General features: G+C 41.2%; 2 protein-coding genes across 2 annotated transcripts in view; one reads left to right on the top strand and one right to left on the bottom strand.

Annotated features, from left to right (window-relative positions):
• sumf1 (sulfatase modifying factor 1) overlaps positions 1 to 833 on the top strand; it is a 7,796-nt gene extending 6,963 nt beyond the window's left edge. The window contains exon 9 of the mRNA XM_034868420.1: positions 192 to 833. Coding sequence (XP_034724311.1) covers positions 192 to 293 — 102 coding nt within the window. The 3' untranslated portion in view covers positions 294 to 833. The remainder of the gene's footprint in view (positions 1 to 191) is intronic.
• Positions 834 to 1,709: 876 nt separating this feature from the next.
• Positions 1,710 to 11,927, bottom strand: LOC117942775 (leucine-rich repeat neuronal protein 1-like). The gene is made up of 2 exons (XM_034868419.1): positions 11,564 to 11,927; positions 1,710 to 4,843 (listed from the first exon to the last, which is right to left on the bottom strand). The coding sequence occupies exon 2, from the start codon at positions 4,601 to 4,603 to the stop codon at positions 2,456 to 2,458; it is 2,148 nt and encodes a 715-aa protein (XP_034724310.1). The 5' UTR covers positions 4,604 to 4,843; positions 11,564 to 11,927; the 3' UTR covers positions 1,710 to 2,455.
• Between the last annotated feature and the right edge of the window lie 13,179 nt (positions 11,928 to 25,106).

A 25,106-nucleotide genomic window follows, 5' to 3' on the forward strand; every position in this document is an offset into this window, starting at 1 on the left:
GTGGATTTGGTGGCTACGAGAAGGAGTTCGGTTTTATCACTGTTTAGTTTAAGGAAGTTTGAGGTGAACCAATCTTTTGTTCGTTCGTTAAATATGAATTAATCATGTGAGGGTGGAGAGGACAACAGTCAACAGAAAATGAATTTATTGTATTGTAGTACATTTACCTCTCTTCTTTCCCCCTCCTCCAGTCTTACTGTTACAGATACCGATGTGCGGCTCGTAGCCAGAATACTCCGGACAGCGCAGCCTCTAATCTTGGTTTCCGCTGTGTCTCTCAAGCGCACCGCTGACCTGACCTGACCTGCTTGTCTTAAACACAGAGTCCTTCATTCCAGCTGCTCTCTGACTCAAGTGTTGGTTATACACTAAACCATAGAAAGTGGTTTCATAGAAGCTTTCTTATGTGCCATTACATTGAGAATGTTTTCCATTCCAGCAGGTATTCTAAGAAATGTTAAAGTTTATCATTTTATATTTTTTTAAAGAAAAGAATAGAAAAAGTTGTTGTTTCTACGTCTCTTTTCTCTTTAGGCCGCTGGGCACAGGTGGAGAGAGCACTTAATAACTGAAGTCGTTTCTGCTTGGGTCAAATAACTTTTCAGTGGACAGTCAGAGTGGTCTTGTGAATGTCAAAAAAGTCAAAAAGCAATTGAATTGGTTGTCATTATCAGCCAACAAGCTGGTTGAAATACAGACTAAAAGTCCATGTAAACTATACATCCAATGTCAAATGACACTGTGTTATTGCTGCAAGATTATTGTCAAGTATTGTTATATGATTTTTGCAATCACTGATGAATCTGGGACGAATGATATCCTAAAGAATCCCATTTGCCTTTCTCTTTGTGTGTGTATTTGTCTTTTCTAATTAGAAGTTAATTATTTTTAGATTTTTTTTTCTTCTTTCAAGAATTGTTTCATAGAATGTCCGTAGTCTAGGGCACCCAGATAGTTCAGTTGGTAGAGCGGGTGCCCATATATAGAGGTATACTCCTCGACGCAGCCGGCCCGGGTTCGAATCCGGCCTGCGGCCCTTTGCTGCATGTTGCTCCCCCTCTCTCTCCCCTTTCATATACTCAACTGTCCTATCAAATAAAGGCCTAAAATGCCCAAAAAAATAATCTTAAAAAAAAAAAAAAAAAAAGAATGTCCGTAGTCTGAAAATGCCTCAATTTCGGAATAAGCCCTAACGGAAAAAGTTGTTTGGTTTTAATGTGACTCAAAGTTTTACACTGAATTGGTACAGGAAAATGTAGGTTTAGCTGACACAGTACATAAAGATAGGGTTGGCTATGCAAGACTAAGTTATTAGTTCTAAACCTCAAGGTGCTACTTTGCTATTACTGTTTTATCATTAATGACCTCTATGACAACCATATAAATCCGGTTTATTATGTATATGTATGTAGCATCCACCAGAGGGCAGCACATGCTGAAATCTGTCTCAAGTGTATGTACAGTATGCTTCTTTTAATTCCCATATCTAGAAGTTAAGCTGACACAGTATAAGCTGTGTCTGTAAGGAATGGATGGTTCAGGGCAGTTAGCGCTGTGATGATGTAAAGCTGATTTAGACAGTTTTGGACTGAGATGGGTTTAAGTTCTTCTAAGAAATGCGATTAAGACTTCACATGAAACCAACAGCTTGTATCACCACGGAATGAGAGGATAACAAAAAAACAACAAGGAATTGAAAAAAGACCAAATGTCGGCAAAAGAACCAAAAAGTATTTATTATAACTTCTTCAGCATACAGATTGCATGTGAAAATAATAAACTAAGCAATTAGCAAGAAAGTCTAGCAAAGTAAATGAGTAAACTGGGAAAGGGTAAACAAGTTTCTAGTGCACCTTAGTAAAAAGGTTGTATTTCTAGCACTAACATTTATCAACAAACTAAACATCCTATTTTCTTGCAGTTCAAATCAAAAAGTTTGAAGGAATAGTTGATACAACATTACTGCACAATTGCTAACATTCAGTAGACAGTTAACAAGTCTAAAGCCCACTGTCAGCTTTTAGCTGAAGTTCATACAAACTCCATTATCCATCAGTGCACAACAGATTACCTGTTTTACAAAACGGAGAAAAGAAACACTAATTTCTACAAATGGTGCAAGAAGACCACTGGCCCCTGCTGCTGTATTAATTAACCCAAAAGAAAGTGAGTCAAAAATGCACCACAGAAACAAGAGCATAGCAACTAAGACAACCTGGAGGCTAAATACAACTGTCATCTTGAAAGAGTCCAAAACAATTAAGAGATAGAAATAATTAAACAAAGGCGATACGCTATACTAATAAAAAATCCTGTCTTTCATCACTCTGCCTCTTAATAGCAAAGCTGAGTATACAAAAAAACATTTGCAACTTTATCAGACTTTTGCACCAAAATGGCAAAAGTGTGTCTTTTTGTGCTGCTTGAGAGGCTGCTGGGCCTCCTCGCTGAATCCTCACCACATGTAGTAACTACGTGTGGTGTCAACCGGAGAGGGTTTTCCCTCTGCGCTGCCGTCTTTGTCCTTCTCACCATCAGCCTCCCACAGGTTGATGAGCGGAGGGTAAAGCTCATTCAGGGGGATGGAGGAAGTCTTCAGCATGTATTTCTTCAGAGAGTGGTGGTAATTGTTTCTCTTCCATCTGCGTGCCATGCAGATGCCTACAGTGGCAAGACTGAGAAAGGCCAGCATGGTTGCCATTACAGCCAGCACAGCCGCACTCGGGTGCTGGTCTGACAGGTCCAGGGTGAAGGCAGCACTACGTGTTGTCACATTAACACAGGACTTGTGTGTCTGCAGGTGGACGTTGGAGACTGTGAGGCACACCTCATACTCAGTGCCAGGTTGAAGGTGTGTGAGGTTGTACTCATGAACGTCCACAGGGACACGTGCATTGTAGGTCATGTGCGGGTTGTCAATCTTCATGGTGGCTGAGGCCCACTTCAGGTTTGAGGACATAACATTAGAATTTATTTTCCAGGAGACCAGGATCGAATGTAACTCGGTCTGCTTGACGTAGATTTTCAAGACCTGGGCGCTGTCAAGCAAGGTTCCATTTACACGGATGGTGGCGACCCGTGTGTCGGCTCCTTCTGTGTTCTGGGCCACACAGGTGTAACGACCAGAATCCTCCACCTGAACATGAGACAGCCGCAATGTCCCCTCATTGTTCAAGTGGTAGTGCTCTGACACAGTGTCTATTGTGATTTTGGTCCCAAGAGGAGTCACCCAGTAGATCTCAGGCTCCGGCTCTGCCATGGCCCTGCAGTCAAGATTGACACTCATGCCCAACTCAAGGTTCAAGTAGCTGGGAAATGTGTTGTGGGATATGAGGGGTAAGCATTGCTCTGGGGACTCCATCAACCTTAGCTCTCTGACCCGTTGGCCTCTGAGTTCTGGTGGGGAGGTGCAAAGCATGGCCAGGGGCTCCATGAAGCGCACGGTGGTCCTGTTGGAGCTCATCCACTGAATGACACAGTCACAACGCAATGGGTTGCTATGCAGACTTATCTCCCGCAGATTAGGCAACGCCTCCACCGTGTGCTGGTAAAGGGCAGTGAGAGCATTATTGTTGAGCATCAGGCTCTCCAAGAAGGGCATGTCCCTAAAGGCTAACCTATGCACATAGGACAACTTAGGGTTGTTAGTGGCCTCCAGCTTAGTCAGCTCTGGAAGGTTGTCCAGAGCATAGCGGTCAACTGACACTAACTCCATCATATTGTTGATGCCCAGCTCCTTCAGATGTAACATGTTCCTGAAATCTCCTTCCTGGATTTTGTGAACTGGATTTTTGTTTAAATCCAAAAATTTCAGATTGGGAACTTTTTGAAGGGCCAGTTGAGGGATTCTGACCAGTTTGTTGTCATAGAAAGAAATGCTTTCAAGGTTGTCCAAACCTACAAATGCATTTGCTGGTACATCAGTGAGATCCATACCAGCCAGGACCAGACTCCTCAAGCTTCCTAGAGGCTTAAAGTTCATGTCTAGGAGGCCAATAACTGGGTTCTCCCCAATCATAAGGATCTCAAGGTTAGGTGTTTCTTCAAACCAGCGGCTGTCTATGACATGGAGTCTGTTGGAGTTAAGATGAAGGCGCAGCAGACTGTGCAGGCCTGCAAATGCCTGAGGGGAGATGGAGCTTATCTGGTTGTGGTTGATGTAGAGCTCCTGGAGATTGGACAGGTTTCCAAGGCAGTGGTCTGGTAGCTGGCTAATGTGGTTCTCCTCTAGATGCAGGGTGGTCAGGTGGATCATGCTTGTGAGGCCCACAGCTTCCACAGTACTAAAGTTGTTCTGGGACAGGTCCAACTCTGTCAAGTTGAACAGCGCCTCCAGCTCTCCACTGGTGTGAGAGATGGCGTTACTTTGGAGCAATAACACTTGAGTATCTGCAGACAGGTTGGTAGGAATGCGTGTGAGCCTCAAGTCATTGCAGTCCACCGTGACAGCCTCCTTGTAGGTCGACTGGGGCGTGAACCAAGGGCGGATCTCGCATACACACAAATGTGGACATTCTTTGCCATGTATGGGTGAAAGAAAGGAAAGAAGCAATCCCATGCACAGCCAAAGCAGAGGAGGCCACGGCTGCAAGCTAAGCGCCATGTTGCTTGCTCTCTCTGCTCACGCAAAGCTTAGATGGGAAGCAGCGTTCTGGAGAAGGGCTTGGAGGAAAGGTTCATGAGCATTAGTCTTCTTTACTGCTAGTTAAATGCTGTAGGCACATTCCAGAGTGGTGATTTCTAATCCAGGAGAAAATTATTAGTAGTAGTGTGGGAAAAGGATCATCTAGTCCAAACTTGACCTCTGCTGACTGTTCTCACTTCCTTACCCTGAGGTTTGAGCCTAAAAAAAAAGACAAAAAGCAAGAAAAACGTTAAAGCCTGCTACATACATACCAGCATACATTTTAGATTTTCTGTTGGCGAAAAGATGATAAATTAGATAAGCTGAAAAAGAGCTGAATAGAGAAAGTGAGAGACACATATAGTATTTGGTTTCCTTGTACAGGGTAAGAAATTAGGCATGTGGCAGTTTCCCCCAGTGCCACCCCACAGATATTAGGGGGACTAAGTTGACGTGTCTAACAGGGCAGAATGAATCCTACAAATTTGTCTTGTTTGTGTAGACATTCATTCCGTACGTTTTAACGAGCTCTTGCGCAGCCAGACTCAGTTGGAATTTAAGAATAAGTTTGACAAAGAGCTACTTCTGGATCTTGACATAAAATAGAGTGAGGCCATGTATGCCAAAAACTACTTAACCATTATGTGTATTTATCAAAATTTAGGATGATCTGGTTGATATTAGCTCTGCTTCCCTGATGTGTTGCATATCTGTCTCCTCAGAGAATACCAACATGTTTTGCTCTCTTTGCTGGGTAGATTATCTGCATACCAGCTTGGTATCAGTGATCCTCTTGAACGAGTGTGTGGGGTGGGCACAGCCGGCAGCTCTGGCTGTGAGCCCATTACACAACAGTCTTAATAATCAGGGAGTGTTTGCTCTTCACTGTTAATCACTCTCTACTTATGATACAGGCTCATGGGAAGCAGTCATACACATGTGAAATTAATATGGTAAAAAAAAAACGTTTTAAGAGCCAGAGCTGCAGCTGATTCTGTGTTTATTTCATACTCATCCAGATTTGGCCAAAGTGAAAGAGATTGGAAGGGGACTGACAGACTGAGCTCCCAAAGGAATTATGTTTTCACTTTCATTTGTCAATTTCATGACACCAACTTCCTGAAACGTCTGTAGGGATGACAGGTACAGACTCAGTTTTCTGACATGATATGATCGTGAGCTATGAGGGCGAAGAACCAGTCATTAGTTTCTTTAAATAAATCTTAAAATGTATCCATGTATATAAAACTCTTGTAGGATTGCATAAAAAGATGTAATGGCTAAACATTACTGTGCATGCAGGCAGAGTGTTTATTGTGTGATTGCTGGTGTGTGAGCGGTCAAAAGTGGCAAATATTATAATAAACAACCAAAAGGAACAATCAGCTACTATGATAGTTTACATTAGCAAGAGAGAAGGAAATAAAGACTCCTGGCTTCCTCTCGCTCACTAAACACCACAGTGTCAGCTTCTAGCCTGACTCACACTCATAGAAATTCACATTTGTCCTCATAAATAAACTGAGGTTGAACATCCAGTGCGTGCGTGCGTGTGTGTGACAGAGAGAGATAATTGTGTGTATTTTGTTTCACATGAAAACTGACAAGTTCCTCCAATATTATCATAACAGATACAGACTGTTTTCCCTCTCCTTTCATGCCCTGTCTGTTCGTGCCCTGCAATGTGTTGACACCTCTGCACAGTTTTTCCTTCCCTTCCAGTTTGCATGTAGTGTAGTATAAAAGCAGCTCAGCAAATACGAAATGGAACACTTTGCTAAGCATAAAAACGACATCATGAAATTGTTTCTTGAAATTCAAACAAAAGCAAAAGCAACTGTTCTCAAATACAGCGGATCTGCCGTAGAAAGTTGAAGCGTAGAAACATCAAACATCTCTTCCATGTCCTTCTCTTTGAGTAAAAAAGCATATGGTGCCTGGTATCAGGTGGCTAGTCTCTCCAATGACCCGGTCACGCTGATCTACCTGATTCCCTTAGTGTGACCGAAATGTGGCACTAGGGACCTGCAGCTCTTGGCTCTATTCATAGATCAATTACGCTACTTGCTTGTCGATATACTGTGCCTTCAAATAATGAGATTAACTTGGTGATACAATTGTGTGTTTGCTCTCATGTGTTGCGCTGCTCGGGTATTAAATCGGAGGAGACAGGTGGAGTAATCGCTGCTTTCATGCTGAGCCCATAAAACTCAGACACCTGGCACCAGGTTTCTGGCAGACTGGCATCACTATGGGGGTCTGCATCCGTTCCCACACACCTCACACTGTGTGTACGTGTTGACCTTATTGACCTAATGAAGCTCTGCTGAGCACATATGCTCTTTTTCACTGATGGCCTTCTTCTTAATCACTGTAGTGCACAAATAAAATACTTATGAGTTTCCCAGTACACCCACAGTTAGGTACCTATTGTTTAGTCGACCATTGCCAGACATTTCTCCACAGTGCTGCGGAGGAGGGTCTGGCTAGTCCAAACAGCAATCCAGCATGGGGGACAAACGTGGTCTTGTTTATTGGCATTTCTTTAAACCAATCACAATTGTCTCGGGCTGTGCTAAGCGCTGAGCGGAGCCACGGTGCCGTTGCAAAATAGCATCGGGATGGAACTTGTTTTGGTAGAACGTGTATGTTCAAAAGTTGTTTTAGTTGTGCAACAGAAAACTCAGACTGGACAGATAGTCTAGCTAGCTGTCTTGATCTACCCGGCAGAGATCTGAGCAGCCGTTAACCACAGTCCTCATAAATCAACCGGAGTTTAAAATTACAACCCAAAGAAAGCAGAAGGTGTTGAAAATCAGGCAAAAATTTCGGCGGCACCAGCGCATTCTCGGAAGTGGAACATCGTATGGAAATGTGGACTACCTATTGCTGGTTGCAGAGCAAATATAATACCTTTTAGTTTTCAAGGTTTGTTAGCCAAATACATGACCCCTCATCGGCTTCTCTCTGTTGGCTCTGCCACTCTGTTCAAATAAAACAAAAGATGAATGTCATGAAGGGCAAAGAGTGGGAAACCATATTAGCACCCACTTGAATACAGATAATTCTTAATAATTCTTTTTATAGGATGGAAAAAATGTAAATTCTGAAGATATGTACTAAACTTTGTTTGCCTCAAAGCCCTGGCTACGGTCACGTCTCAAAACATGACAATAAGTACAACAGAGGAGAACTGAAATACCACAGGAGAGAGGTTTGTTATAGTGTCATGCTGTACAAATCACTTTGTTGGGACAACACCTTTGTGAACTCATGACCTATGGGATGCAACAGAGAAAAGGTCTTAGATTAATTCTCTCACTGCCACAGCAGAACCGGGCCAGTTGAGAGCCAACACCTCTATCCTGAAAATCTTTTGCTAATCCCTTGGCAGCAGAGAGCAAAGACAGTGTAGGGAGCATAATATAAAATGCATGCATATGTATCTACGCTGTGCCCATCTCCACACTGCCACAAAATACACATTTTTCCTCACTCTTTGACTCACACTCTGTGACATGCACGCATGCATGCATACACCATTGGAAGGAGGCAGAAAAATCCCTCAACAGCTTGGCATTATCCAGCTGACTGTCTGAATTGAAGCCTCCAGCAGGAGGGATTTACTTTCTTTGCTCACCCAATCCTTATGAGGTTTTAATCTAAGCACACATTACACATTTAAAACACACACACTCAGACACACACACACACACACACACACACACACACATACAGTCCTACAGTAGCTGATATTTCCACTGGTTTCCAATAAACCTTCAGAGGATCACTGTCCCTGAGGTTCAAAGCGAGATGTAATTGCAGGACATAATAAGCTCTGTCTGCTTCAAGCTATGGTCTAAATTCATTTATGAGACAGGATCCCTGGACAAATCAAGGAGCACTAAAGAAACACAGACCTGCAGTCAGATTGCGGGGAGCCTTTCTTTTTAGATCTGTGAAATGTAGGTGTTTGTTTGTGCAGGATGCAGACGCTGTTTTCAGTGGAAGAAGTTAAAAAGGACTTAACATTATTAATAAAAATCCTGTATCTTAGGTTGGTTTGAGACATTTCATTGGACTTGATTGCACACCCAAGAGTTAAGATGCAATGCTTCACAATGTGCCGCTGGTGCAGCCAGGACGAACCTACACTTGATAGAACGCTGCATCATTTTGTCATAGGAGGCTATGCTTTACCCCGTCTGACTCTGAGGCCCTTTTCACTGGGTGCATAATGTAAGCAGTTTTTGAATCGGCAGCCACACATCAGGCTCACAGACATGCCATCACCATAGCAACGACTATGCCACTGGCGTATCTGTTTCAGAACCAAATGAGAAGACATAGGAAGACAGCTATAAGTACTACCAGGCAACTAAAGAAATATGAAAGGCAAAAAAAGGCACAAGAAGGTAACTGCAGCATAAAACCACATGACAAAACAACATTAAGCACAACCACATCATATACATGTGCTCACATGTCTGGCACTTCCCCCATAACAGCCTACACCACATTATAATAACATATTTCTAGTTTTCTACACTAAAGATGCTCGTATTCTGTGACAATCAGTTTCAATCCAGAGCAATCATGTGGTGCTGGGAAGCTGAGTGGTGCTGCCTGATGTTTTCTCTATGTCCTCACTGCGCTGGCCTGCCTGAGAGACATCCTGTTCCTGCTCCATTAGTATGCAAGTGTCTCACTTCACATCACACAGGGCTTTGGTGCAGCTGCTGATGGCAGAGGTGTAGAGCCGAGGAGGAGCAGGGTGCATGTCCTCTCACTCTGAGAGAAAGTAGAGGGAGAGGATGGAGAAAGCTTTGCTTTCTTCAATTGGAAGGCCACACTGCTGAAGTGAAAACGCTACAGGGCTGTGGGTGCAATGAGAAATTCAAAAAAACAACAACAAATTTAATTAAAGGAAAGTATGGTGCATACTTTTTAAATGTTTCTTCAGACTGCATAAAGGTTTAAAAGTTCGTAGCATGAAAAATTGTCTCTGCATTTCTATTCACTGCAAATCCATATAGCTTTATTTCCCTGTGCAACTAAGGTGGAGCTTGACAACATTTTCCTATTCTGGCTTTCAATTTTTTCTCTCCCCTTTACGCCCTCCCTCTCCCCCTCCACTTCATCTATCCCAACAGTGGCAGTAGCAGTAAAAAGCCAATTTGTTGTCATTGGAGCATCGATCAGTCACACTGACAGTGCAAATGTCTCTAATCTCAGGGAATCTCTATTTGAAACAATACAGAGGTCAAGGAAGATTAACTTGCGTAGATACAAATGGCCCCTAAATCCAAAAAGATTTGATGCTTTTTGGTGTTGATTTCTATAAATGGGCTTCATTGTGATATGGGCTTTGTACACCTTGTCTATCTAGAATATAAGTTAATTTTTCTTAGTTTATTGCTGGTAAAACAAAGGATGACAAAACAGTTGACTCAGTCATCATCTTGACAAAACCTTACAATGGTCCGTCGTGTTTCCATGTTTCCCTTCAGATCCCGCTCACAAAGGGAGAAGGTCAAGCTGTTGCACCCTTGTCTCCACTGCTGTGAGAACCTCAGCACCAACACATGCTGCGGAGTTAGGCTCTGTATGGCTCACAATGGCTCATGCCCAAACACACACACATACCCATCAAGGCGTGTCTTTGTTTTGGAAGCTTCTCACACTCTTGATTACCAGCTGAGGAGATACGTCACTGTGCATTGTAAAAATTGGGGGAAGGTGCCACAGCCTCCTAAACTCCCATATCAATGGCTCATTGGGTGACATCTTGATCAATAGTCTGCTTTTACTCCCAAGACAAAGTAAACTACACACAAGTTGTGTGGTTGGTTGCTAGAAAACAAGCGTGCAAATCATGCAATGCATAATGTTCCATAACCCTAACCCTACGTGATAACTACCCTAGTGTACTAATATTTGTGAATACTTTATGGTGTCAGTGATCTCAGTAACAGGTGCCGCTGTAATGCAGCAGCTGAAACAACAGAGCCCACTTGACAAAGGTTACCCTAACAATACAGACTCCCTCTTGCTTTCTCAAACTTAAGAGTAGAAAGACTGGGTTGTCTTTCTTTCTCTTCTGTGTCTTCATTTCAGACATCTGCCACTTCCCTGACTCTAAGGCATGCCAATAGATTCGATGGAGCACACGAGCCCATTGCTGCTATACTCAGCTGTTTCAGCAGCACTCCGCACCGGCGAGTGATGCTGCAGTTTGTGTAAATGTTTCACTGTAGTTGAACCAGGTGTAACAGTGCAGTGAAATGTCATGGCTGCTTGCAAGACTGCAGCTTTAATAATGAGCGCTTTAGAGACTCACGATCCACACGAATGCTTTGCTTAAAGTATAATGTATAAAACAAAATATTGTAACAAACACAGGTTTGCGGTGCGCAGATTTGTTTGGTTCATGTTTCCCTGTGATCTCTGATCAGTTCATATTTGTAAAATGTCTAGACTTGAGGAAGGTACAAGATAATCATATCACGCGTAAAGTATCCAAGCAAATCTATTGCTATAATAGCCTACATTTTATTGATAAGACTGACCCGACTCAGACATTGCAGTCAATGCTGAGAACACATCGATATATGCACAACTTCCAGTATTTTATTTTGTCTAATTTAAATCTTTGTGTGAAGCTATTAAAGCACTGCCTTTCCTTTTTTGCCGTGGTAGCACGCGCTGCTCGAGGACCCACGCAATGGAGAGATAATTCCGCTTTATTGTTCCATTTGATCTTTGTTGATCAGTGCATTTCTTAAAACAATAAAAATATGACTTGATCACGAGTTGAATACTTTAGATCGGATCGAAATGTCTCCGTATCTACCGAGCAGGAAATTATTAGAGGCATTTTTTTTAAACATTATGTATCACAATTTCAACACATGCATCAAATAAACCCATTGCTCTCACCTTTGAAGCGCTGTATAGGCTCCTTAAGACTGCTGCAGGCTACTGTGTCTGACCCATGCAGTATCCGCAGCTCCAGGATGATGTGCGAGGGGTTGCAGATTATGTTTTGGAAAATATAACGATCAGTATTATCAACGTGAACAAGTAGCTGTGAAAAACACTAATATCGGCTCTGATCTCCAGCGAAACGGTGCAGCGCGCAGCTTTCAGTGACGAGCAGCTGCCTGCAGGTCAGCGAGACTGACACCCACAGTGGTGCCCAAACAGGCAACATCACCATCTGTTCTGTCATCACAAACCATGGGAAAGAAAAAGTCCCACCCTACCGGCCACGAGCTGCGAAAGTGTTATGTTGGAAATGCTGGAGGACCCAGTGACACCCCCACTGCACCGATGAAATCTCTTTGTTTGAATGACTCTGCTGTTGACCTCTTTACACTGTGTTTCTGCTGTCCCTCCTCAGGTCAACATAACTGTTGGTCATTCATCATTAGTTAGGAAAAGGCTTGGCATCTTTTTTAAGAGGACATGGACACAGTTGACAAATGTAATGACTTGCCTATTAATAATTCATAATAATTATGAAACTTTAAAGTAAATCTTTTGAATCTCTCTAAAACACACACACACACACACACACACACACACACACACTTGCACACATGCAGGAGTCTATGTTGAAAGAGAGATTTCTCCTAAACCTGTCACTTGTTTGGATTGCTCCTCTTCCTCCTACCCCTTCTTTCCTCTCTAAGGGGAGCCGTGAAAATGACAACGTTTCACCACTTTGCAGTTTGAGCTGCTGCTTTGGATCCTGCATGAAACCTTCTTCATCCATACTGTAACTACAGAGAAGAGATGTGATCCTCTCCGTATTGAGACAAGGAAGTGTGCCAGGCAGATGTCACATGCAGGTTTTGGCTATTTTTCTGGAATTAAGCAGCAAGTTACATTTTGACTGTAGATCAACGCATTTCAGTGTTATTTTTTTCCTTTAAGAAGTTCTACTTAGAGAGCTGGAGCAGGTTTGGCTTCAAATATCACTGATGCTCCACAATTAGTCCTCCTGTGTTTGTTTGGTTTATAGGGTATACAATTAACCCAGAACAGTGTGTTTGAAGCTTAAACTCAGTTGCCTTATTAACGAAATGCATGAAGAGAATACACAGCATGAATTAACTTCTGTACATAAACAGTTGAAACACTAAAAGGTTCAGCAAAACTGACATTATTTTGGGTAGATATGAACCAGTTTATGTAACCTGATTTGGCTTTGAGTAATGGAGGGTATAGTACAGTAACTGATCAAATTCCTTTCATGATTTTATATAACAAAGCATTACATGTACATGTACATGTACATGTAATGCAGGACCTCTAACCTTTGTCTTGCAGGGCCAACTGTAATCCATCCATGTTGCTTTGATGACTCATGCTAAAGTATTAAACTAGAAATGGAAAACATGTTATTGTAACCTTATGCACACTGTGTGTACTTTTCATTGCAGTGGGCAGTAGGTTTTTAAAGTTGTAGTCATCCTTAAGACCACTAACAAGATACCTGTAAGAAGAATCCCCATTAGAGATTATTTTGGCTGTTTGACCCAAATCTGAAAAAAAATGTTTTTATAATGTTTTACTACTTTAAGGTTCGGGATTTAGTGCAGACTGAGTGCATATGGCAAATATAGAGAAAAGCCTTCTGAATACAAATGCATTAGTGAGTTTTAATTTTTTGCTGAGGGCTTAATGGAACTTGTTCAAAGACCTTTTGTTGTCCAAAAACTGCACTGTTTATCGTTCTGCCACCACAGGGAGCTCGAAGTTGATTCAGCAGTCACCCTCTGGGTTAGTTGCAACCAGCAATCATAATTTCCCACCATTAACCTGCAGTGCTTGTGGTGTGGTTGCTGCGGCAACAACTCCCTTGCAGGAAAGGCGATGCAGCATATCCACTGGTTTATTTGATCTCTCATCACACAGCTCCCTCCACATGGCCATCTGGGAAAATCAGCCGAACATAAATGCATGCCCCCCGTTTTACCTTTCTCAAGTCTTCTCATCATTTTGCCGCATTACTGTCTGCTGAGGAGAAGACTAGGTGTCAGTTTTCCTTGTCAGCGCCTGTTTTCGGTAATAGATGTGTCGAATATTATATGAGAAGTGTTGAGGAGTGAAAATAACAGGTTGGGAAAGTCACACAGACACATATGACTTCACCATAACTGAACTGGTTATGCCTCAATCTACTGTTCAACCACAGTAGAATATGTTAAATTTGATTTCCGTGATTAAATTAAATCTGATTTTAATTGCCATTAATATGAACAGCTTGATGCTGTCTACAGCTGCAACTAGAGCAGATGCCTGCCTCTGAACATTTAGCGCTTTTACTACCTTGTTGTGACAACTATCACACCATACCTCGTACCATCGCTGCTTTCTGCCAGGCAAGAGCAAACACTGCTGACAAACTGCAGATGCTAGTTCACACACACACACACACACACAGACACACACACGCACACACACAAACACACACATGCATGCTCCCGTGGACATGGACTAATACCATGTTTGTTATGGTCCAAATCTGCCTTTGTCTCCCCTTCTTCAGCTGCAAGACGATGGGGGAAACACACAAGGCATTTGCTCGGGGAAAGACAAAGAAACAGAAATATTTTAGTACATAATGCAACCCAACACAACAATAGCAAACTGCAGCCTCAGAGAATTGCTTCTGAGTTGAATCAGCACCTCCCAGGCTCAAAATAAATTGAACATTATGATCTTCACTGTGGTTGAATTTATTGCTGGGCTGTATATTGGATTGCAACAAAGTGTACAAGTGGTATTTGTACTGTTTTTCCATGTAGCTGTCACCTGGCTTAGGCAGGGAAAGGTTGTTATTTTGGTAAATACACTTATTTGCTTTCTTGCAAAGAGATAAGAGTATTGATGTCTCTCTCATGTTTGTACACTAACTATGAAGCTAGAGCCAGGACACGCACCAAGACTGGAAAGAGGGGTAAACAGCTAGCCTAGCTCTTTCCAAAAATCTACCTACCAGCACTTCTACAGCTCAGAAATTAACACCACATATCTAAAGGCAATTTAAAAAACTATGTCTGGCACATATCCCCTGTAAAACTACAACTTATTGTTGAGGAGTCCAGACCGGCTGGAAAATAAATAAATAAAATAACCGTACAGGACCATCATTGATTACAGTAAGAAATGTCTTTAAGAAATTGATGGCCAATGGAACAAGATAACTGGGATCTCTGTTTTGTAAACAGAGCGGTATAGTATCATCACCCTAAAGGCAGCAGTTCAAATGAGGAAGCAAGGGGGTTCTCTCGGCCTTTTGAACTCACGACTGAGACAGGCTAGTTTTATTATGCTAAGCTAAGCTAATTGTCTCCTGGCTGTAGATCAAAAGGACAAATGTGACAGTGGTGTCGATCTTCTCCTCTAACTCCTGGAAAGAAAGTGAATACAAGTATTTCCAAAAATGTTGAACTATTAGTTTAAGGTTTTTACTTACATTTCTTAATTAGACTTACCTGCATGGTAAAAATAATAAGGTGTCCCGGAGATGTGTCTTAAATGATTAATCTAATCAACTATATTTAGCTGTAGAAGAAGAATAGGTTTAAGCTCAGGTGAGGTAAAATGAAATCAAATTCACCCAAACAGTAGTGACAGTGTCAGCTATGGGCCTGCATCATTCATTATAGAAATGTAGGTCAGTGCTTTCCACTGGAATTGACTGTATACATCCAGTTGTACTGCCAAGTGCTTAAGATGAGCATGAGTGTGAAATGTCTCATCTGAATTGGTCTTAATAGCAACAGAGGTGATGAGGTCTCGACTCCTGTTACACATGTCACTTTGCATCAGTGTCCACATTAGAGCCTGCCACTCCTCAACCAATCAATTTTTTTGATTGCTAAATGACTAATGTGAAAGACTGTGACCACAGTCTGCACAGCAGCAGTACATGTGGACCAAGCGGTAGTTTGTTTTTCATTGGTTGAGAAGTTTCCAAAACTCTACACACTTATCCTATGGTTTCAACAACAACCTGCACAACACTGTGGATTCACAGCATTTTGTTCAAACATTAACACAATGCTGTCAAAACTGTAAACCACACACTCAAAACAGAATGGATTGCAGCCTGATGCATTTTACAAACATGGGTGATGTTGAAATACTAGTTTTCGGAACCCTCCTGGGTCAAGTTTTAGTTTAATTTTCCATGCTCTGTGGCTAAGCATTGCACACCTGTGCAATATTCACGCTGTCTAATTAGCATCTTGTTATGTCACACCTGTGAGGTGGATGGATTATCTCAGCCAAGGAGAAGTGCTCGCACACAGATTTAGACACATTTGTGAACAATATTTAAGAGAAATAAGCCTTTTGTGCACGTAGAAAAATAAATTAGACTTTGTGTTTAATTGAGAAATACTAGCATGTTAGCAATAATCTAAGGTGATGAACATGGTAACATTACACCTGCCTATTATTAGCATGTTAGCATTGCAATTGTGGGCCTATTAGCGTGCTTATATTACCGTTTAGCTCGAAGCACAGCTATACCAAAGTACAGTCTCACAGATCCGCTAGCATGGTGGCAAAATTGTTGTTAAAATGTTTCAAGCTAAACTCAGTCTTCAACAGCAGAGATACACAGCAGAATTACTGTGTGAATTGCATTCTATTATGTTATATACTTTACTGTAAATCCTAATATATTTCCATTGTCATTCAACCCACCTGAGTAAGCACAGTATTGCTTAAGAACATGCAGCTCAGGACTGTGGTTCTGATAAGGTAGGAGTGTGTTTGTAGATGATTAGTGGGGGAAATTTTGCTTGTCTGCTCTTTTTTTGTGCTAAAACAGAAAAGATGGAAGTCAGCGTCTCCCATCCTCCATCCTTATCCCTCTTTGTTCACCCCTCCCTCCACTGCACCAGCTGAACAAAGACAACTGCTCTTTGTTAGCTATACATGTTCTGTCTGAGACTTGGAGTCAGGATGCACTGATGCACTGATGCTTGTGGCAGATATAGTGATACTGCTGCTTGTGTGTGTGTGTGTGTGTGTGTGTGTGTGTGTGTGTGTGTGTGTTGGGGTGCGGAACAATAATCCTAAAGATAATGTTCGGCCTTAAGTCCGCTAGGTTTCTCCATAGAGTATCAGCTCCTTTTTCAAACATTTAAATGGAGACAGAGTGGGTGTGGAGCTGACTGGAGCAACTGTCTCTGTCAAAGCGCTTTTCCCAGCACCTTTCCTTGTTCCAAACACTCCACCTTGTTCTGCTGCTCTTGTTGCTTCAATTTGAAAATATCTCAGATTTTAAACTGCACTTTTCCTGTCGGGAGGATGAGATGAGATACAGTACTCACACACAGCACTTTCTTTTTACCCTTACCACACCAAAACACTCCTCCCTGCATCCAGCCAGTGCTTACAAGGGGAAAAAAAGCCCACTGAGCACAAGGCTTTGGGTTAAATGACAGGCTGGGTTGTCCCACTTGGGAAGAAGCATGGTGAATAAAAACATTGGAGTGATTAGGAACGGGAAAAGATCATTTGCATTGGGAGGAAAAGTGAGTAGAGTGATGGAATTTTCTATCCCTTCTACCCCACCCAATTTTCTCCATGTATGGTAGGACTGATGTGCCGGGGGCTGGTGAAGTGGTTTACCGGTCTGTTCTCTGAGGGTAGTATTTGGGCGAGGGGGTTGGGTGGCCTCCTTTAGTAGTCTGTCCTTCTTTGTCTGCCTTTTCACTTTATCTTGAGAGCGCTGAGAGCCTTGGTATGCGGGTTTTATTGCTGTCTTGTATTGAATTAGTGCTATAACACTATGATATGGTCAGCATAATTAAATTGCCATGTGCATAAGTTGTTTGTCAGTGGGTTCAGATCTGTGCATGTGCGTAACATTGTACAAGAGTCTACCTTAGAGGGTAAATCTTATGGACTGTTAAGGTCACCTGGTGAACGGGATAATTTAGCTCTATTTTCTGGTTGTCTGATGTCAATAAATGGAGAGTTAAAGAGCGTGAAGGGAATAGGCAGCTATTAGCCCTGATGAATCACACTGATAGAGAGAATGTAATGGGTGGGATGTCAAGGGTAGCAAAACTACAGAGAATCTACTTTAAAGAGTATTTTAACTCCAACACAGTGACCAACTTTCTTACATAGAGAACAGTCTATTGAAACACTGGAAGAGACACATGACAATCTATGAATTGTTATATGAAATATTAGGCTTCCCTTAGCTGCTGTCTTTGTACATTATGTACACAAAGATGCCTCATCACTATTTACAGTTTTCAGTTAAACAACCTTATATTTTAGTGTAAAAACAGGTTTCAGGATTCCATTAATGGTAGGCAATGTGTTGATAAAGCATGCACGGACCCACCTTTGCAGGTGCACATCCATCTGCTTCGGCGGGACTAATTGCAGCTGCAAGATTCAGTCCTGTACTTCAAATTCATTTGGAATATGAATTTGACTGGTCTTCAAAAGCCCACAATGAAGCAGTGTTACAACTCTTCCAAGCCTCTTTACATTTGAATGATTAGTAAATATGACAAAACATGTACACATGAGAAGTTAACAGTTAACAAATAGCATGGCCTTGCCTATCTGAAATTGACATTCACTTTTGCAATAGCTGTATAAAGTCGGCTTTCACACAATCTTTCACAACAACATCTTTATCATTTCCGTGGGAAATATATCCAACTTTTACCTTTCCCTGTTTCCAGCACACACAGTAAGGAGGCTAGGGGTCTGAAGATGTTCTCCATCTCTGTCTCTTTCACCGGGCTCAGCATGGCTCTGTAGATATAGCTTCCCATGCCTCCAGTGATTCAGCCTCACACAAGGCATTGCAGTTGGTAGATAGATTAGATACAGCAGGGACGGTAAGATTAAAATAGTCCCATGTTAATAACAATAATGTCCTCCTGATTTATCCCCACCTTACCTGCCACAGCCCTGTTACCCATCTCCCTCCCTACCAGAGCTGTGGCTCTTGTCACTCATCACATCCAGACAAACATGAAATTTAAATATTAACCAGCTCCTCGGACAAGAAATGACATGCTCTCTGGGACAGTCGCACAGATTGGGGAAGTGCTGGTGGCAGGTCGAAACAAGCTCAGTTGAAGCGCATTTTACACCTACAATAGTCAAACCACAGCCATCTCATTAGAGATTTACACTGTGCTGTGATCAGAGTCACATGGCGTGAAGAGTCCTTTCAGGGCCAAAGGTTAGCATTTACAATATTGCTTCCTCCAGAGGGAGTAGAAAATTGTAACAGTGTAGAAAATTGTCATGTTTAACTGAAACCCAAATACAAAGATCTCCAGCTGGCTTACATTAAGGGAATTGTTTGAGCACTGCAAAGTTAAGTGATGAAAGGTTGCCATTATTAACCAGCTTACGATGACTTTGCTGCTGAACAGTTCCGTGACCAATTAGAGACGGAGGCTGGAGGGTGATGCTGTGGGGCGTAGAGAAGCTGAATGAAAAAGAAAAGCATGACTGAGAATTTTCTCTCAGCCCCTAAAGCTCAGAAATGTTGAGTTCACATCAGGGTTACAGTTCTGTGAGATTACTGTGCTATCAACCACCTCAGGCTGCAGTCGACCGGGACATCTCTGTTCATTTGACCCAGAGCCAAAGGCAATGCGGTCATGCCAGAAGTACTTTTTAGGCTGATGCATAATACTACGACTCCTTCAGTCTACCAGTGGCATCCTGTTTCCACCATGGAAATGAAACAGTGTTTTCAAGCATGTAGTTCCTCAGTGGAGAGCCTGGTTCCATTTGGTATTTAAATGGGTCAAACTGCTGTGATTTATTCATGCTCTGAGTCTTTAGTGCCACTCAACCTGACTGGCAAGTCTAGGCACACCCGCTTTGAACATGTACTCTTTCTTCTTTCACCCTGATATACCTCTATATAACGTAAATAAATACTGTCATCCGGGGTATTTTTCTTTGATGTGTTTGTATTTCTTACAACTATAAGTAATATCAATGTGTTGTGTCAATAAATATGTTACATTACAGAATCAGTGAAAACAAACTGTCAAGACGTACCCACTCCATTGTCTGTCAGGCCCATTTAACTGTCATTATTTTTTGTTATTTTATAGATCAAATGATTCAAATATTTAAATGCCTTAACGTCATAGTGGACTTGTAATTAATCACAATTACAATTATCTATTCTAAGTGTCCCTTGATTTGTTTTTGTCCCATTATTTTTTTCCCCATTTTAATACTAAAATTAACACAAAAAGTGAATCTCCTTGCTTTGTGCAAATGTTTTTTTTATTGAAAACATCATTGGCATATAGCCTACTGTAGTGTTCAATTTCACACGTAACTTTCTCACTTGAAGCAGTCATTCACACTTGGAACAAATAATCTCTCAGACAATGCAATACTGTCAATCAATAAAAGCGTGAAAAAAACACTTTGAAGAGGGGCGGGGAATTTGCATCAGCTGTGTGCTTGGCCATCAAGTGGCATTTCAGACTGGACGTGCTGCGATGATAGCTCAGTTCATGACAAACTACAAAACACACAGATCAATTTCGTCTTGTCAATCAAACCATTTGGCTACTTTTAAAAAGTAAACTTTCCATTCAGAATCTTATTGGCATCCATTTCGGAGTCTCGGGGTAGTCATCCACTCAAAACATAATGTCACTACTCTTTGGCCCGGCTCGCAAGCCCAAACAAGTGTGTGTGGCGTGCCGGTTGTCTGTTTTTTTTTGTTTCCAATCTAGTTAGATCCGGTGTGGTGGTGTTTTTCTAACGTTACTAGTTGTTGCAACAGCATGTGAAAAAAACTTCAAAGTCTACTAGGCCAAAAAGAACTTTAATGTCACGATAAAAAAATGTAAGCTGTTAATATTAGTATGCATCAACGCTGTTAATAATATGTTTAACTGACAGCTCTAGATTAAATCAAATAATCAAGAAAGTAATCTGCACTCATTGATAAAAAACACAATGGTTAGTTGCAGCTCAAAAATATTGTATTGTAATACATTTTCTAACTTAAAAGAAGGATAGGAAAAAAAATTTTTTTACTTTTATGTGACTAACACACTGAAGATGTTTCTAATCAAGATCAAACCCGAGGAAACTCAATCCAGAAAAAAAGAAAAAGAATGTGGCCTACATACTGTAGCTCCACCGTCTCTGATGCGAGTGACCTTGACTCTAGTGGACCTATGTTTGTATTTGTATCAACAAGCTTTCAGACAGTGCTGTCACATGAGAGGGTACACCTCTCAATCTCCTTTTGAAATCATTAGACTGGTGCTTCTGCTTTTTATTGACTCCAGGTCACCTCTATCAATGAGCAATACAAAAGAACAGGAGCATTGTTCACTGGTGCACTCAAACTCAAAAAAACCTCTTGAGACAAACATGTACAGTATGCAAACACACAGAGTTGCATTGTGTGTTTTCACTCTGCTGAGGTGTAAATGATGGAAGGAGGAAGAAAGGGAAGCAGAATGACAGCAAGAGGTCGACCCATGGTTCACCAACAGTGAACGTCTTTAGAAAAACTCACCCACAGTGTGACAAACTGGATGAGATCCTTATCATGGTCACTAGGCAGCTGCGCTTGCTTCAATTTCTTACACATTCATAGGCTATAGAAACGTCTCCTCACATCAAAATTGATTCTAAAACTAACTTGCACAACATGTGTCTCACTGCCACTTAAAATTTCTAGAATGATGTTATATTAACAACATTACACTCTACATATACTATATCATAATCCATATCCAGTCCCTTTAAATAAGCTGAAAGGCTTGTTTTGGCCTCTTCAATTGAATGTGCTGCCTTACCTGCAAATTGTAAATTGTATTTTTGTGGAATGTTCTTACGATTCATGCTCAGTTTTATAAATAGTCACTCGGTTGAAAGTTGGTATTCTTTTAATAGCTGATTATAGAGAGTAGGGCTGCACAATTAATCGCAATTTTATTGAAATTGCTACACAGACTAGTGCAATATCCAAATTGCACTGGGGCGCATTATTTGTTAAAAGGCAAAATATGTGTCAAGCAATTTGAATGAAGTATTGTAGTGCTGCAGAGTCGTCCCAGCCTACCAATAGTATCCTACAGACTACAGAAAACATATTTGTTTGGTACAGATCCTCGTAAAAATCACACTATAATCATTTTATTTTTTTAAGATTCAATATTGGTCACTGAAAATAACGATACAAACATGATCATTCCCTTCAGTATACAGTGGCAATTGCAATATCAGTCAAAATAATCAATCAATCAAATTAGATGTTTTGTTTATTGGCAGGATATCTTGCAGCCCTAGTAGAGAGATAATGGGAAACACGGGCAGAACGATGGCAGACTTAAACCAGAGCCATCTGATCACATGGCAAGGGCTTCAACCCTTGGCCCCCAGGAAGCCTTGGGATGCCGCATTTTTTATGCACATTTCTCTACTCCCAACAACATAATCATGAACATCAAACAAACAAAGAACTCTATGTAAAAAATACTAACAATTGAAACGACAATAACTTTCAACATTGACTAAATTCAATTCAAATTCATTTATAATATCAATTCCTAACAAGAGTTATCTCGAGACACTTTACAGATAGAGTAGGTCAAGACCACAGTCCATAATTTACAACAATTCTATTAGGTCCCTCCAGAGCAAGCAACAGTGGGACAAATTTTTCCCAATAACAAACAAACGAGCAGTGAATTCCCTGACATTTTAAATTCCGACGATCATGATGTGTTTGGATATTTTTTTTCTCTGTTTCAGTTAATCCTCCTGCAGATGTAGGGTGCAACAAAGGACCCAGAGAGTACTGGTGATGTGTTTTAGGCCTGGGAAATCCACAGTAATTACACTAATACAGCAACCTCTCAGCAGGCTCATTTGTTTAGCTTCCAATAGAGCCGAGCAGATGGTCCCCTGAGCCCAGTGGGCTTCCATATTCATGAGATGAAGTTTGACCCTGCCAACTCTGAAGGGCTGACCTCTAACCTGGACCCTCTAGGACATCAATAGGATATGGAAGAGGGCAGAAGGAGAAGCATTGCACCAGGCGTACCATCCCCCACTCACAGTCCCATGGGTGAGCGATATGACTGAAGGCATTGGATACGTGTGAACACCAGAGTGAGCCCGAACTAGGCAAGAATGTCACACGACTTCCCATGCTCCTACTGGGCGTTGTCTCTGTAAGTGAGCATCTGTCCCAACTATTCAGCCTATACACTGAGGGGTGGTTAGGCAAAGCCAGGGAATCAAACTAATGATGTCACACCATGTACACAGTGTTCAAGAGCGTGACAGTGAACTCTAACCTCTCTGCCGGATGTTTTCATGAGCATAGCCAACCTCTGGGAACATTCAGTGAGCTTATCAATCAAATAAAGTGCAAAACGTAACTGTAAATCAGTGGCCTGCATGGTTGATGAATACAGTGTCTGGTGTAAAAACTCTCAGATGTGACCAGCTGGCTTTTGTCTATTTCCACTCAGTTTACATATGGATGTTCCTCCTTCTTTTGTTTTTTGACAGAGATTATTTCAGTGTGGGTCAACACACCAGAGAAGCAAGACAAAAACTGGATTATCTGAATCACGTAACAATGCAACATGCTGCTTTGTTATTAACATAGAAGATTTTTTTGTTGGTTGACGTTACTTCTTGTTGACGTTCAAAGTATTTTCAAACAAAACAAGAACAACAATCTTACTTGCCTATTTACTATACATTTTTTAAATCTGACACATTTTATGTCAACTGTGATTGCTTGGAAATGACAAAATTAAGTTTTTAATGCAAAATTTCTCCCAAATAAAGTGGTGGTCTGGAAAAATGAGAGAAAAATCATGAAATGTCATGAAATAAATAATACATCCATTTAGTTCCTGTAATTCTTAAATACTACACAGAAAAAAACACCATTATGGAAGCCTTATCATACACTCAGCCAAAGCCAAACCACAAAGACGTAGTGTGTGGTGGTGCTCCTTCTGTGAAGGCACTGAGCTGTTGAAAGAAATGTATAAGAAATACATGCGGCTTGTGTTTTTCCTTCCGAGAGTGCGGCCTGAAGCTAGTTCTAATGACTACATACATCTGTTTGCTCGCAGAAGTACTACTCTGTTGTACCTTGTTCATTCCACGTCATTGACATTTTCTGTGTGTGAGTCCTAGAGACTGTAGTTACCAAAACTGTACCAATCACAAGAGATAAAAAACATGAGAGTGAAGCTTGTAAAGTAACTAGTAAATTACATTACATTTATAGTTTTTTTTAATAAATTCAGTTTCCTGAATTTGCATCAACTAATGAAAAAAATCCCCAACCCATTCAAAGGCTACTGCCTGTGAAACCAGTTATGTAATGTCTTCTGTGGCTCAGAAGGAGTTTTGTCAAGTCTATTTCATATATAGCAGATCAAGATTAAATTTGTTGTCCTACAAGGTGGGGAATTTGTCTTGGGCACTTAACCCATGCTGCAGCCATAAAAACAGCATAAACAACATTATACACATAAAATACAACAACAATTTGACCCTAATGGTGTAATACACAGCATGGTGTCACGTAGTGCATAGAGTTAACCATTTCTAAAAAAAAAAAATAATATTAAAAATGCAGTAATAACAACTCTACAAAAAAAGAATGTAAATGTAAAAAATCAGCATCAACATCAAGCACCACAATAACAGTACAAAAACGTAAATATCCATTAGTGATACAGAAAGTGTGTGTTATACAGTGGGGAGCCTGAGAGCCATGGTGGGGTGATCTGGAGTTGCTGTCTGAACACATGGAGAGGGACTAAAAGTAAGTTTTCTGCTGCTTTAGATTTGTCGGCATCCACCAGATGATTGTCTGTGTCTTTGTGTGTGTGTGTGTGTGTGTGTGTGTGTGTGTGTGTGTGTGTGTGTGTGTTTGGTTCTACAATAAACAAATAAAAAAGGGAATGTCAGCATGAAAGTAAAATAACAGTGCTGACAGGATGCAATTTGTAAGGCTAATAAAGGGTAATTGGTGGGTCTTTCACTTCAAGTAATAATAGCTGCTTTTTTCAAATAATCAAATAAAATACAAGATAACACACATCAGCTCCTTATTGGATTAAAAACAGCCTTCTTACTGCTGGGGTCTCAGTAACAGCAACCCAAACATAGTTCTCTCAAACACAATCATTGTGAACACTCCAATAATGTCACGCCCAGTGGCAGTCTACTGGGTGTGTGATTGTGTTTTGTTTTATTTCTTCAGTTTGTATGGTTGCAGTGTGGTTAGGGATTTTTGTTTTCTGTTTGTCACACTTACTCTCCACAGTAAACAGCTATTAAGACCAGCCTGACTTTACTCTCCCTGCCGGATTGTTAGCTTACCACAGTATGCGTTACCGCCAGCCTTAAAGCAGTATTTCCATTCTTGTTGTTCTTCAGATCTTTTGCC

The sequence above is a fragment of the Etheostoma cragini genome, chromosome 4 (genome assembly GCF_013103735.1).
Source record: "Etheostoma cragini isolate CJK2018 chromosome 4, CSU_Ecrag_1.0, whole genome shotgun sequence".
Taxonomy (NCBI): domain Eukaryota; kingdom Metazoa; phylum Chordata; class Actinopteri; order Perciformes; family Percidae; genus Etheostoma; species Etheostoma cragini.

Excerpts from the sequence above, each read along its gene's own strand:
- LOC117942775 (XM_034868419.1), bottom strand. The coding sequence starts at position 4,603 with ATGGCGCTTAGCTTGCAGCCGTGGCCTCCTCTGCTTTGGCTGTGCATG.